This window comes from Rattus norvegicus, chromosome 3 (assembly GCF_021556685.1).
Source record: "Rattus norvegicus strain SHRSP/BbbUtx chromosome 3, alternate assembly SHRSP_T2T, whole genome shotgun sequence".
In the NCBI taxonomy this organism is placed as follows: Eukaryota; Metazoa; Chordata; class Mammalia; order Rodentia; family Muridae; genus Rattus; species Rattus norvegicus.
The window spans coordinates 134,208,748-134,223,316 of NC_141536.1; the positions used below are offsets into that span (position 1 = coordinate 134,208,748).

The following is a 14,569-nucleotide window of genomic DNA, read 5'->3' on the forward strand; positions in this document are numbered from 1 at the left end:
GGGGGTCCTGTTCTCAGTTCAGTGGTTTGCTGCTGGCATTTGCCTATGTATTTGCTATATTCTGGCTGTGTCTCTCAGGAGAGATCTACATCCGGCTCCTGTCGGCCTGCACTTCTTTGCTTCATCCGTCTTGTCTAATTGGGTGGCTGTATATGTATGGGCCACATGTGGGGCAGGCTCTGAATGGGTGTTCCTTCAGTCTCTGTTTTAATCTTTGCCTCTCTCTTCCCTGCCAAAGGGTATTCTTGTTCCCCTTTTAAAGAAGGAGTGAAGCATTCACATTTTGATCATCCGTCTTGAGTTTCATTTGTTCTAGGCATCTAGGGTAATTCAAGCATTTGGGCTAATAGCCACTTATCAATGAGTGCATACCATGTGTGTTTTTCTGTGATTGGGTTACCTCACTCAGGATGATATTTTCCAGTTCCATCCATTTGCCTATGAATTTCATAAAGTCATTGTTTTTGATAGCTGAGTAATATTCCATTGTGTAGATGTACCACATTTTCTGTATCCATTCCTCTGTTGAAGGGCATCTGGGTTCTTTCTAGCTTCGCAGCCAGTGCTCTTAACCTGAGCTGTCTCTCAGTGGCCCTTCCCTCTTTTTAAAGGCAAGATCTCACTGTCTGACTTTGGTTTGGATGGAACTTGCTCTATAGACCAGAGATCTGCCTGCTTCTGTTTCTGAATTTTAGGATTAAAGACATGTGTCATCTTACTTAACCAGATTGTTTTTGTTTATCATGTAGCCATCATGACAAACACCGGTTTAATAGGTAATTTGATTTATTCAGTAATTTATTGTTTTACACTGGTGCTCGGGATAGTCAAGGTAGAACTGTGCTTCTATCAAGAAATGATTGAGGCTTTTTGGCATTTGTTTCATTTATATCTTTATTTAAAACAGTAGAGACCATATCTTCTAGTTCTGAGAATCCTTTTGGTTTGGGTAGGTGGTTTGGGAGGATAGTAGTGTGGTCTCTGTTTCTTTGTTAAAGTTTGAGTGTTGCGCAAAAGTCCTTAATGGAGAATGATATGATGTTCTTGATCTGTTTTGATTTTTAAAAAGTGTTCTTTGGTTTTATTCTTGTTCTTTGGATAAAGTATCTAAATCTTTTAGAAAATAAAAATACAGAACGAAATACATTTCTTTGGGTAGCAATTTATGGGCTAGAGAGATAGATGAGGTTAAGAGCATGGGCTGCTCCTGCAGAGAACCTGGGTTTGAATCCCAGTACTTACATGGCAGCTAGCGACCAGTCTGTAACTCCAGTTCCAGGAGGTCCAGTGCCTGTGGGCATGAGACATTCATGTGGGGCTCAGTCATACATTCAGGTACACAAACAAAGTTTAAAATGTGATTGTGTATCTTCAATGTTAACAATAAGTGACTGCTTATAGGTTATACCAGAACATAAGGGAGGAGATATGAGGAGAGACAATGCAGAAATAAATCTCTGTCTCCTAGTAAGACATCAGAACTCTTAGTTGAAAGAGAATAAGACAAACAAGGATAAAGAAAAGTTATGCACACAATCTTTGCCCACTCCCTAGACCACTTTATACCTTTTTAACATTTAAAATAACTACCACTTCAACTCATCATTTAATATATTAATAAGAACTTTGAAATAAAAAATATATTGAATATTTAATCTTAGAATATAATTTTAGAATTATTGCACAATTAAAGCAAATATGGGAAGCAGTATTAAAATTGGCACAGACAAGTATCATGTATTTGCTCAATGAATGATTATCCTCTCTTTTTAAAATGTAATTTTATAATATACTTACCAGAATCAATATTTGGGTTTCTGATGTTTAATTATCTTTAAGTAGATAATGCTGAAAATGGTGTTAAATGAATCTGTTACCTTTTTGTTCAGCTCCTTCAATTTCCTCTAGATAGTCAGTATAAATTGATTTAATTTGGGATTCAGTAGACAGTCTATAGTCACACGTGCATTAATTAAACATAAAATTACTTTACCTGGTTTAGGTTATGGGAAGCTGGTTGGAAGCAGCGATACTACAAGAACAAATTTGATGTAGATGCAGCTGATGAGAAATTCCGACGTAAGGTTGTTCAGTCTTATGTTGAAGGATTGTGCTGGGTTCTTCGATATTATTACCAGGTATCAAAAGAAGTTTTCCTCCTAAGTTCTTAGGTAACCATTTTAGAAAACCAGTAATTTCTGTAATAGTACCTAATGATGAATATCCTTTGATAAACCTACACTTATAATTTTAAACTTTCTACTAAAAATTATTACTATGAATAATATTCGTAAAGAATTGGAACTTCCTTAGGAATTAGTCTGTCAATAAAACTTGGTTCTGTTGTGTTAAAGGACTTTAAGTATCACAGTGTTTGAGTTGGTCGTTAAGATTATTAAAGTTTAACTGAGTTTTGGTTTATATGTTTGCTTGTTTAAAGAGTTTAAAAATAATTGGGCGTTAGACAGTTACTAAGTAACCAAAGAAAGGATGTGGTATGTTGTGTACCAATAAAAATTTGAAAGGGATTTGATTGTAACAATTCCCTTATAATACTATGATTTTTACATAAGATGAATATTAATTAAACTGGTCTGTATCTGACTTGAACCTTTTGTTTATCGAGATGCCAGGCTAGTGACAGATTATTAGGTAGACACATGGAAGATTGTCATACTAAATTAGGACAGCATCTGGCTTCATCTTAAAGAGAATAAACTTCAGTTTGGTGTTACCTGGGGATGATGAATTAGGTCAGTGTGTCCAGTGTACCAAGTAGTGATGGAGAGATCTTGATTTAGAGCACGCTAAAAAGGCTTCTCTTTTTCCATGAATATTACTTGCTTTTGGTTAATATTTAGTGTATTTATAGTCAAGAGAAAGTTGCCACATGGAAGTATAATAGTAAATTTTGGTTGTTTAATTCTCAACTACGTTGACATTCCCAAATACTACCTGCTCAGTAAGTATTAGGTGAAAACTGTGTTTGGTTTTATTTGATGACAGAAGCTCTGATATTGGAAAGAAATGCCATCAAATGTATTTTAAGGATAAATGTCTTAATGAATTTATATATGTAAATATAAAGTTTGATATTAACTACTGATTATTCAAGAAAGTTTACAATGTTTTTGTAAATAAAAGAACTACTGATATGGAGCAATCAGTTAAACTATTTCGAACCCAGAAAAATTAATGAGTGGAGTATATGCCAGAAATCATATTTTACAAATAAGATATTATCGACTGATAGTCAATAGTCTAATTTTTTTGTTTTTGCTGTGTTCATCATTAAGAGTATTTTGCTTTTAATTTCCTTTTTGCTTTTAGGGCTGTGCTTCCTGGAAGTGGTATTACCCATTCCATTATGCACCGTTTGCCTCAGACTTTGAAGGTATTGCAGACATGCCTTCTGAATTTGAAAAGGGCACAAAACCGGTAAGCTTCAAGTTGATGAAAAAGTAGGAATTTGAATTTGATAATAATGGAAAGCCTTTAACGTTTCCCTCTCTTGCAGTTTAAACCACTGGAACAGCTAATGGGGGTTTTTCCAGCTGCAAGTGGTAACTTTTTACCTCCAACATGGCGGAAGCTCATGAGTGACCCTGTAAGTCTTAGTGTTTTCAAATGTGTTAGTAACATTAGTCAGAGTTGACTTTGCATGTCATAGTTTTAAAAAGCTGAAATACAGAAAGAATATATTCTATATATTTTTCACTACATAATGTGGTATTCTGTACTTTCTTTGCCTCTGCATATCCTACCCAGTCAATAAAACTGATTTGTTTTCAGTCTACATGTTACTAGTTTGAGATAGCCCTGAAACTACTCCCCCTGTTCAAGGTTGGCCTTGAACTCACAGATCCACCTCTGACTCCCCAGTACTAGAATTATAGTTGTTGTGAGTTATCACACCCTGAATAATGATTATTTGTTTTCAGCCCTATAACAACTTCAGACATTCTATCTGACATAACTAAAATTAATTCTAAGCTTATTCTTTTGTGCTGATTAAATTTTGAGACCCAGCCAGGAAGTAGGAATTGTCAAGTAATTAAACCCTTCACTGACTGCATATGGTCCATTAATTATCAGACCTAAAACTCCTTTTCTTATTTAAAGTTATTTCATGTTTCTGTGACAAGATGTGTAACTTTTGTTTTCTGATTCTCTTTACTTTCTCCCTGAAACAGGATTCTAGTATAATTGACTTCTATCCTGAAGACTTTGCTATTGATTTGAATGGGAAGAAGTATGCATGGCAAGGTAAGATTTAGATAATTGTTCCTTATTTTGTTTTGTTTGGCTTGTTTTTGGCGGGGGGAGGTTGGGGGCTTTTTCTGTGTATCCCTGGATATTCTAGAACTTGTTCTTTGGACCAGGGTGGCTTCAAACTCAGAGATCTGCCTACTTCTGTCTTCTGAGTTCTGGAACTAAATGTGTGCACCACCATCACCTGGTTTGTTTACAGTTTTTAATAAAGCTGATTAATCATGACTTCCAGGATAAGAATTCTAGAAGTCATACTTTCATAATTATATGTGAAATGTAGATCTAAATATTCAATCCATGATTGTCAGTGATCAGTATTAATTCTAATAGTAAAAGGTTAATAGTGACTTATTGAAATAGGTTAAAATTGGAGGTTTAGTGTGCTTTGTGACTTTTTCTTCAATCAGTAGCCCATTGCCACCTTTCAAAACTGATAAGAAAGAAACACAGTCATGCCTATTTGGTTATGGAAACTTGTAAAAAAATATAGTAGAAACTTATCTTTTCTGTTGTGCCTATTTTTTATATTCCTTGTGTGAATAGACTATGTAGAAAAGGCAATTTTAAAATTTAAACTAAATTTAAGGTATTAGGCATTACTCAACAAAAGTTGATCATTGAATATAAGACAATAAAAAATCTTGCTCACCAAATTCTCCTCTGACACTTTCTTAGGCTGTACCCTTTTTAGGATACTGAGCTCAGAATTGTGAGGCAGTGGGGCATATCATCAGTTTACAGATTGCAGGGCTAAGAAGTAGCTCAGTGATGGATCATTTACCTGGCATGTACAAGTGCCTTTGATTCCCCAGAAAGCAACATTCACCCACCCACCCCTACCCCAACCCCCACCCCCACATCCCCTCAAAAACAACAAAGACATACTGTAATTGGGGGGTTAGCTTTTGGTTTAAATAATAGTGATAATTTCTTATTACTTTAATATAATGATATTGAAAATTGCATCCAACATATGGGCTATTTAAAATGTGCTTTGGTCACATGTAAATGGATTAGACTCTCTAAAGGTTTTTGAAGGAACTTTGTAGAGGATGGTTTAATTAAAGAGAAGCAGTGTAGGAAAATGGAGGGGTAATTAAAAGGGGATTAATAAGTAAATATATTTGTGCTTATTAAGTACATAATTCAATGCTTGCTTAGGTTTACTAAGTAAACAAATAATTAAATATATAAACGTACAGTTTGCTTGCCAACTGATGTTATAGTTATTTGTATCAATGACAGTAACTTCTCAATATAGTAATTTTAGAGAGAAGATAAAATAATGTCCAATGGTTTGAGTGTCCCCATATCTTTGCCAATATTTTTCTCCTGTGGTTTTTGTTGTTGTTTTTGTTTCTTTTGAGCTACCCTAACCATTATGAAATGGTGACTCACAATAGCTTTAATTTACATTTCCCCAATGATAATGATAGTGAGCATGTTTTCATTTGTCTTTGGGGCATTTATATTTAATATCTATTCAAATACTTTGGGTCGTGTTGGGCTTTGTTGTTGCTTTAAAGTTTATAGCCTTTAAACATTTGATAATGATTTTTATATATTTTCTCAATTCTGTGGGTTATCTTTTCCCTTGGTTATGGTGTCCATTAATGTCAGAGCAGTTAAATTTTGGTGGTCTGCTTTATCTATTTTGCTTGCCTTTCTGTATCCAGGAAATCATTTGCCAAGTCTAGTATTGTGAACTTTTGCCTATTTTCTAAACCTTTTACAGTTTTACTTTTTATATTTTAGTTTTCAGTCTTATTTTGACTTAATATTTGTGTATGCTATAAGAATCTAGTCTCATTCATATGCGGATATCTTATGTTTCTATGAACCAGCTGTTAAAAAGACTTTTTCCTCTTGAGAAGTCTTGGTACTCTTTGTTGAAAATCATGTGGTTATTTTTGAGGCTAGTCTTTCTGTATGGTTTTATCCCAGTACTGTACTGTCAGGATTTGTTATGGTAAATATTATTTTGGTGGTTTAGAACATATAGTTCCTAAATAAAAGACACAATGACCTTAGATTTATAAAAAGCTCTAGAGCTGGGCAGATATCAATCCTTTGTGCCATTTTGTCTACTTCACTGTCAAAATCCTTGACATCCCCCTTCTTCTGCCCAGCCCAGGCTGTAGACATCTTCATTACCCAGTCAGGGATGACTTGAGGAAAGTTTATACAACAAAAGCTGGTATATGTGAGGATCTTGTTCTTGAGGATCTCCTTGTTGGGGGGCAACCAGATCTTGGGGTACAGAATTTAGCATTTGAACACAAGCAGCATCAGACTAGTCCCCCACAGGAATTTTTCTAGGGTATTTTGAGTCTGTATTAATTACTTAGCACTGTGACAAAATCCTTAACAAAAGCAGCCTAAGAAAGGAAAGGAATATTGTGACTCATGCCTTCAGGGATTGAGCCTAGCCCAGGGGAGGGAGGTCGTGGGAAACCAGGGGAAACCAGCTATTTGATGACTGTCACTGAAGTTAGAAAGCAGAAGATGAATGCCAGCTCCTCTTCTTGTAATTGGGGACTTCTGCCAGCAAAAGAGAGCTTCCCACATTCAGGGGGATTCTTCCCTTCTCAGTGGAAACACCTTTACACTTACACTCAAAGGGGTGTCTCCCAGGAGGCCCCAAAGCCAGTCAAGTTGATGGTGAAGATTAACCATCACAGGGTCTCTTGGAAAGTTTATGTTTTAGAATGGCTTGAATGCCAGTTTCTTACTGTTTTTCTATATTTTATATGTCAAATTACATTAACATTTTCAGTTACACTCTATCCATAGCACAAAAATGTTGTCAAATTTAGTACTATTAAGAAATACAGTTTAAAACACAACTTTAAAAACTTACTGGAAGCAATGTTAGTATATTACTTGGTAAAGCTTTTACCAGGGTTGATTATACCTTAAAATGATAGGAAGAGAAATATGGTCACTTGTTTAAAAAAAATTTTTTTTGAGTGTGGGTACTTTTATAACATTATATATAATTATAAATAATAATTTAATAACAAAATAATAAAAAATCACAATAGTGATTTTATACAGTTTGTTATATATGTAATAGTTTTGATTTTTTTCTGTTTTATATATGAACAAACAACTTATGTAATTTGGTCAAAGTTTCATGATGGCAAAACGAAGATCAGAACCTAGGGAGTCTGATTCTAGAAGAGCTCTCTTGAAGTGGCTGTTTTTTGACAATAACCAGTGTTTGAGCTGGTTTGGGATGAATGAGAGGATTAGATGAGGTGGTGCGTGGATCTGCTCTTTCATGGTTACTACCAGCACTCTACTGTTAATGGTTCCTTTCTGCTCCAGGCAACAAAGGTGATTTGTTCTTTGGTGATTTTTATTACTGTCAGTGGCACTGCAAGCTGTTTCCTGATTAGATTCATCTTCTGAAATGAATATTGTAGCAAAGTTTTGTTAAAGGAAAGTCTTTCAGAACTCTCTTTAAATCCTAAGTCAAATGGGTATACAATAAAAGATAAAGATTAGGGTATTTGTTGGTATATTTTTCCCAAGTGTGTGACTGAATAAAATTTGAACAAACTCATTTATTTCCTTGTGTTTGCCAATAATTGAATTAGCCTTGCCTAGATAACAGATGATGATTATTTTGAGATCATTTCTTTTAGGCACTGCAAAATTTATACCAGAACTTAGATTCTTACATGGCAGTAAAATCAAATGCTTCCTTACTAAGAAAATAATAGTAACTAAGTTAGTAATGTCTGCTTTGGAAACCTTTTCATTACTTAAATTTTCAAATACAGTAGTTTGGAGTGGTGCTTGTTTTAGAATTGTTTAGTTCTATTTCACATTTGTTGTTGTTACTTATCTTTAAGTTTTATTTACCCAGAGTACTATTTTATTCTGCATTCCAGCAGAACAAAGATATGGTTCAGTACTTTTTTTTGTATTCTAATAGACACTGTATTACGATAAGCTTCCCTTAGCTTAGGTAGCTGTAGGTTCAAGTGAAATAATGCCTTTAATTCAGCACACTTAGGGGGGCCATTTCCAGCCCCCACATGAACAGTCTATTCTGTTCCTAACTAGTGGTAAGTTATTTAGGCAAAGCTCTAAACAATGTTTGCATTCAAATTAGCTAGATTAATTATAAACAGAGCGTTATAGAAGCTTGGAAATTAAAGTGACTTTTCATGTAGTCCAGAATATAGAACTCCTGGGTATGTTAGGTAAATTAAATCATTTTTACAAAGAATCATGAAGGACCAAAGGACAAGCTCAGGCTCAAGGAAGATGAGCTAATACTTGGCCTCAGGACATTAGTAAGGTAATAGCATTGTAAGTATGAAAATATGGGGACATTTTTGTCATTACCATCACAAATGTAAATATTTACATCTGAGTTTTGCTACATGACAGTTCAGTTCCAAATGTCTTTGTGTCAACAGAGATGCTTTTCTAGAGTATTTATTTGAACCAACGAATTGAAATCAGGTGATTCTAATGGTCAGATGGTTCGTTGTTTTCTCCAGGTGTTGCTCTGTTGCCATTTGTGGATGAGCGAAGGCTGCGAGCGGCCCTAGAAGAGGTGTACCCAGACCTCACTCCAGAAGAGAGTAAGAGTCACACTGCCTACTTGGTCAATGTGAAGTCTATCCAACACAGACTTCATTTCTGTATAAAATTAGCCTTTTTTTCATTTGGAAAGTTTCTCATATAGAGGGCATAAATTATTGATTTGCTTTTTTGTAATAGACGTTAACTTTGATTTTTAATTTGTTATCTGTAAACTAAGTACTAAATAATTGTCATTTTTTTATTCAAAAGTATTTACTAAATGTATTAAAGACTAAGTCCAATTGGGCTTTGCTGGCACAATCCTGTTATTTCAGCACTGAGGGCACTAAGGCAAGAGGTTTGCTGAAAGTTCAAATTCAGCTTGGGCTACAGAATGAGACCCTAAAAAAATGTTACAATTCAAGAATATCTCTTGAGGTATTCTAAGCAAGTGGACCTAATAACAAGCCGATATCGTGTCTAACAATATACATTTTAAGCCAAAACTAGTGGAAACATGTGAAGGTGTAAATTTCTCTTTAATTTACCGATTAAAGAGAATATTAATATTCTGAACCCTCAACACACGTGTATCCAGTTTGACCGAATGAGTACTGCTAGTCATAATGTCACAGATTAGCCCTAGCAACCCTGACAAAAAATATCTGAATTAAATGACATCCTAGGTCAAATGGATGAGGAGATAATTCCTAGGACATTATCCCATCCAGACTATAGGATATACTAATTTCTTAGAGACCAGAGAACTATCTCTAAAATAGACGATGTACTAGGAGTCTTAACAAATAAAGGGAGATAGAAATAATTCCTTGTATTTTGTTCAATCTTGCAGGAATAAGATTATAAATCAATAGTAAACCCTAGAGCATCCATAAACTTGTGGAGATTAAACTAGACACTAGAGAACAATGACTTGTCCTTGAAGAAACTTTAAGAAGGAAATAAACATTCCTAGGTTAATTAAAAAAAAGAATCCCCTTTGACTTTTTGGTTCTTAATGACATCCACACACAAATGACATACTACGGCCTCTTAAGAAGGCAGTCCTCATTCTCTCATCTGCTCTCTTCCTATTAGCATTCAAAAGACTGACTCTTCTTGAAAGAGTTGGGTAAAACAAGCATTTACTCCTAGAGGGCTGACTTCAGTTGTTATTCTGCATAAAATAGCATTTTATAATTATGGCAGAGTATTTAGAGCATGGAAATTGTGAAGCTGAATTCAGTTTTGAAAATTTTATGTAGTATCATTATAACAAGTTTAAGAAACTGTTGTTTCATCTTTGTGACTTTGTATTTCCTTAGAGAATGTTTATGTCTTAAGCAAGAAGCCAACTACTGTATAACTAAGAAAGTCTTGTCTTTTTTCATGTGATGCATCCAAGTATGTATCAGCAGTGACCTTTCTTAGGGTTTCTCATTGTCGAAACTCATTTCAAATAGGATTTCTTCCATAGAGCCACACATCATACATTTAAGTTTGTTACTTATAAAGTGTTTTTCATCAGTATTGTGCTGAATTAATTTTAGTATATAGATGCTTTCTTTTGTTATAGTTTTATAAAGATGGGTCTTATTAGATGTAATTGCTTGACTGTGGTCTTATACTTTTTTATTTAGACAGGAGAAATAGTCTTGGAAGTGATGTTTTGTTTGTGGGAAAAGTTCATCCACTACACGACTTCATTTTAGAGCTGTATCAGACAGGTTCTACAGAGGTACAGTATTAAAGTTTGTTTAATAATAATTAGGGATATACAAGTTACAGGTTGTGTGTGTGTGTGTGTGTGTGTGTGTGTGTGTGTGTGTTATAATTTACTCTTAACTTTTTAAAATATAAAATTGTGTAACACTCAGTATATTTATGGTATTGTACAACTAGCAATACTGTCCATCTGTAGAACTTTTGCTTTTACCCACACAGAATTCTACCCATTAGTACTAAAACAGCATCTCCTCATTCTACGCTCCCACAGAGCCAAGTATTTATCTTTCTCTATGAGTTTGCTTATTTTTGGTACCTCATGTATAGGACCCTATTGGTATGAATTCTCATTGTATGCTGCATTTCACTTGGCATGTTAAAGTTTATCCATGTTGTAGACATGACCAAAATGTCATTTCTTTATATGACTGATCTTCAATAAGAAGCAAATGCCACCCTTTTTTAAATCAGTTTACCTGCTGATGTATTTTCAGTTTGTTCGCTCCTTCACCTGAGTTTGGCTCCTCTCAATATCAGTCCTCCTAACTTACAAGAAGGTTCACAAACCTCTTCTGTATCCTTGTGGTCCATTCGTTCAGTTATATTATAGGAATGCATTTTTTCACAGCCAGTAGATGTGCCGCCTGAGTTGTGTCACGGGATTCAAGGGAAGTTTTCTTTGGATGAAGAAGCCATACTTCCAGACCAGTAAGTACCCACTTGAGTGTGAGTGAGACAACTAAAACAGTGCCAGGTTAGCTTTCTCTTTGGTCTGCTGTCTTATTTCTAGAAATAGTATGAACGTTGTACGTACAACAAACTGCTGAACTTACAATAAGGAGATGGTTTCCAAGGCCAGCATCTAGCAGCTTTGAAGCCTTCTGTGCGTCTTTCTGAGTTTCTGAAACTAAGATACCTACACAGTCAGAGCTTAGTCATTGCTACTCCTATTCCAATGTCATTTGCTTTTTCCATTCTTTCTTGAATACACAGTGTTTTCAGAGGCAAGATGTGGGATAAGAAGCAGAGGAGACTACTGAAATACATAAGCCAGATTTTTAGATTTTAAAAATGTAACAGTGATACTTTTATTTCTTTTAGTTTGGTTCTGTAAAATAAAGTTGTTTTACATTGAAATATTATTTGTGCTAATTTAGTACTTTAAAGTATTTTAATAGACAGATAGTTATAGCTATCATAAAAGTACTTCAGAATCTTTCATAATTTTCTTCCTCTTTGTTGTATATGTGTGTGTTTGTACAAGTGTGTACATACAGTCATTTGAATAGAAACTAGACAGCTATATTGGATGCTTTCCTCATTTACTCTCTACCTTTTTATTTTCATTTTCTTTTTTGAAATATATTGTCTTTTTCTGATCCTGGAACTGTTATATTGGCTACACTTGCTGGCCAGCAAGTACCTGAGATCCTTCTGTTTCTACCTTCTCAGTCCTAGTATTACGAGGACAGATTATTGCCCTTTTCAGTTTTTACGTGGTGCTAGGGATTAGAGCTCAGGTCTTCAAATTGTATAGCAGTTTACTGGCTGAATCATCTCCCAAGCTCTACTGCATAATTTTCAAGAATGTAAAAGGGTTCTGAGACATGAATTTTTAGACAGCTACTCAGGGCACATATATTTCAAAGTGGCTACAATGTATGATATATGATAGTATCATAGTGAGTGGTAGGTGATGAGAGATACTGATACTGAGATATCATCATAACTCTTTGTTAATCTCTTTATTGACTTCTTGTGGTTTACAGTTGTGTTTCTCTGTTTACTAATGAGATTCACCTTTTCTAAATTATTATTTTTTATTTTTTGTTCTTTTTACTCATGTGAATTCTTATTTATGTGAGTGCACATAGTTGTGCAGGCCTGAAGAAGGTATCAGAATATTGTAACCTGGAATTATAGGAGGTTGTGAGCCTCTGAACATGGATGCTGACAGCTAAACTTGGGCCCTTCAGAAGATCAGTGTTTCCTCTTAACTGCTGAGCCCTTTCTCCAGCTCCCATTCAACTTTTTTTATTATTATTGGCTAATCTCTTTCTGCCGCCCTTTGATTAATGAGGGGAAGTGTCTTTGGCTGTTCTGTTTTACGGATTCTAATATAAACCCTTTTCCCATAATTGCTTTCTCTTATATTAAACTGAATCATTTTATAAAGGCATATTGTTTTCATTAGTACATTTTAATGATTTAGTTTTTTCAAAAGCCCGAAAAACAGTATGCCTTACTTGCCCACAGAGTTTCAGTGTGCACACAGGTGATTTTTCTCTTGTTTCTCTTTAGAACAGTATGTTCCCCTGTGCCCATGTTACGGGACTTGACACAGAACACTGCAATCAGGTAAGTTTTCTAGAATTCAGAGCATTCATCCAGGGCACAGCTTAGAATTTACAAGTGAATTTTACAGATCTTTAATTTACAAGGAAATGGCAGTGTTAATTCACAGTTCTTTGAGATTGAGAGTCTTCGTGTTGCAGACCTCAGAACAGAGCTCTTGACTTTAAATTATGTATATTGTTAAGGTTACTGATTTAACAAGCATGCTTATCTGTTTTCTGGTTTCCCCTGGCAACCTCTGATTCTTTCAGGATTAGAAAAGTGGGAGGTAGAAATGGGGTCTGTGAGTAGCATGTCATACAGAAGCAGACAAACCTTTATGCCCCAGTGGCTCACACTGCTTCACTCTTTATAATTATTACTATAATTGTGGTCCTGCAGAATTAAAAATTAAAAATATTATGTACTATATTTTACTTAAGAATAGCTGGGAAAGTTATCCCTCACTTTGGCATCTTCCACTGAGTAAAAAAATAACATAATTTAACTACTGTAAATAAAAGTCAGCCCTCTGCTTTTTGTTGTGGTATAGTTGTAAATCTTGTTGCCAGAATTTATGCTGTTATCATTTAGGCAAGACTAAAACAAATACATTTAAGGATTTGTTAAATACATGATAATTCTTAATCTTTTTCCCTGACCCATTGTTAAAATTGCTCATACTTTCAGGAAATGCTTTAGATTTTAATTAAAATTTCTCATTGCACAATGTAAACCAATTTAATTGCTGGCCTAAATGGATTTAATTAGTAGCTAATGCCATTCTAAAAGGTCGTGCGTGCGTGTGTGCGTGTGTGCGTGTGTGTGTGTGTGTGTGTGTGTGTGTGTGTGTGTGTGTGTACATACATTTTTTTCTCTTCCTCTTTATTTACTTAGCTCTCACTCTCTGTCTTTATGTTCTTTTGTTAAGGGTGAAGTACAGACTTTAAAGCCATCTCATAAGCCCGTCACAAACAATCTGCCACATTAATTGTGGACACGTGCATTAACCTGCGGATCTCTGCCTGTCATTGGTGCTTTAGACCAGTTAATTACACTAGTTTTCTCTTTGAGTTGTCACATTTTTGTTTTACTAGTTGGGTTTCCTGAATTTTTCAAAGACCTCACTACCTAGCCCTCTAGAAACAGTTAATTCTACTCAAGCTTCTAATTAGGAAAGAGAACTTTTCCCAGAGGAGAGTGACAGATGAGTGGATGAGTCCTGGAGTATTTTGGGGTGATAGATGCTGCTCTGCTGGCTCTTTGTTTCTGAACCTGAAGGGCATTATACTGTTTGATGTGAATGAGCTCACAGTGTTGATTGAGTTTCCAAAACAAATCCAAGATCTAGGTGCATATTCTGCTATATGTTGAAAGTTTAACTTTAAACATGGAACTTTTGAGCTAATTTTCTAAAGATTTTTAGGAAACGAGCTAAAAATAGCACCTTCCAGTCAGTGTCTCTCCTTTCATGCTTGAGTAATTCAGATTGACTTTGGATTGGTTCCTGTCATATCTGGTCTTATCTTTAGTATTGAGAAAGTGTGTTATTACACCAATTACTAGGGTACTTCAAGTTCATCTCTACAGGAAGGGTTTGTTTTTTTTAATTGGATCGTATGTAAATAGACTTTAAATGTAATGACTACCACAGTTTTTATAAGGCTCACAGCTGGCAGATAGGTAACTAAGAATC

At 35.0% G+C, this 14,569-nt stretch overlaps 1 protein-coding gene across 2 annotated transcripts in view; it reads left to right on the forward strand.

Annotated features, from left to right (window-relative positions):
- The window catches only part of Xrn2 (5'-3' exoribonuclease 2), a 72,226-nt gene that overhangs the window by 32,532 nt on the left and 25,125 nt on the right, over nt 1-14,569 (forward strand). For both annotated transcript variants that reach the window (XM_087653361.1, NM_001108596.2), the window contains 8 exon segments: nt 2,003-2,138; nt 3,331-3,438; nt 3,518-3,607; nt 4,194-4,266; nt 8,790-8,873; nt 10,455-10,552; nt 11,168-11,247; nt 12,841-12,897. In XM_087653361.1, the coding sequence (XP_087509487.1) occupies nt 2,003-2,138; nt 3,331-3,438; nt 3,518-3,607; nt 4,194-4,266; nt 8,790-8,873; nt 10,455-10,552; nt 11,168-11,247; nt 12,841-12,897 (726 nt within the window).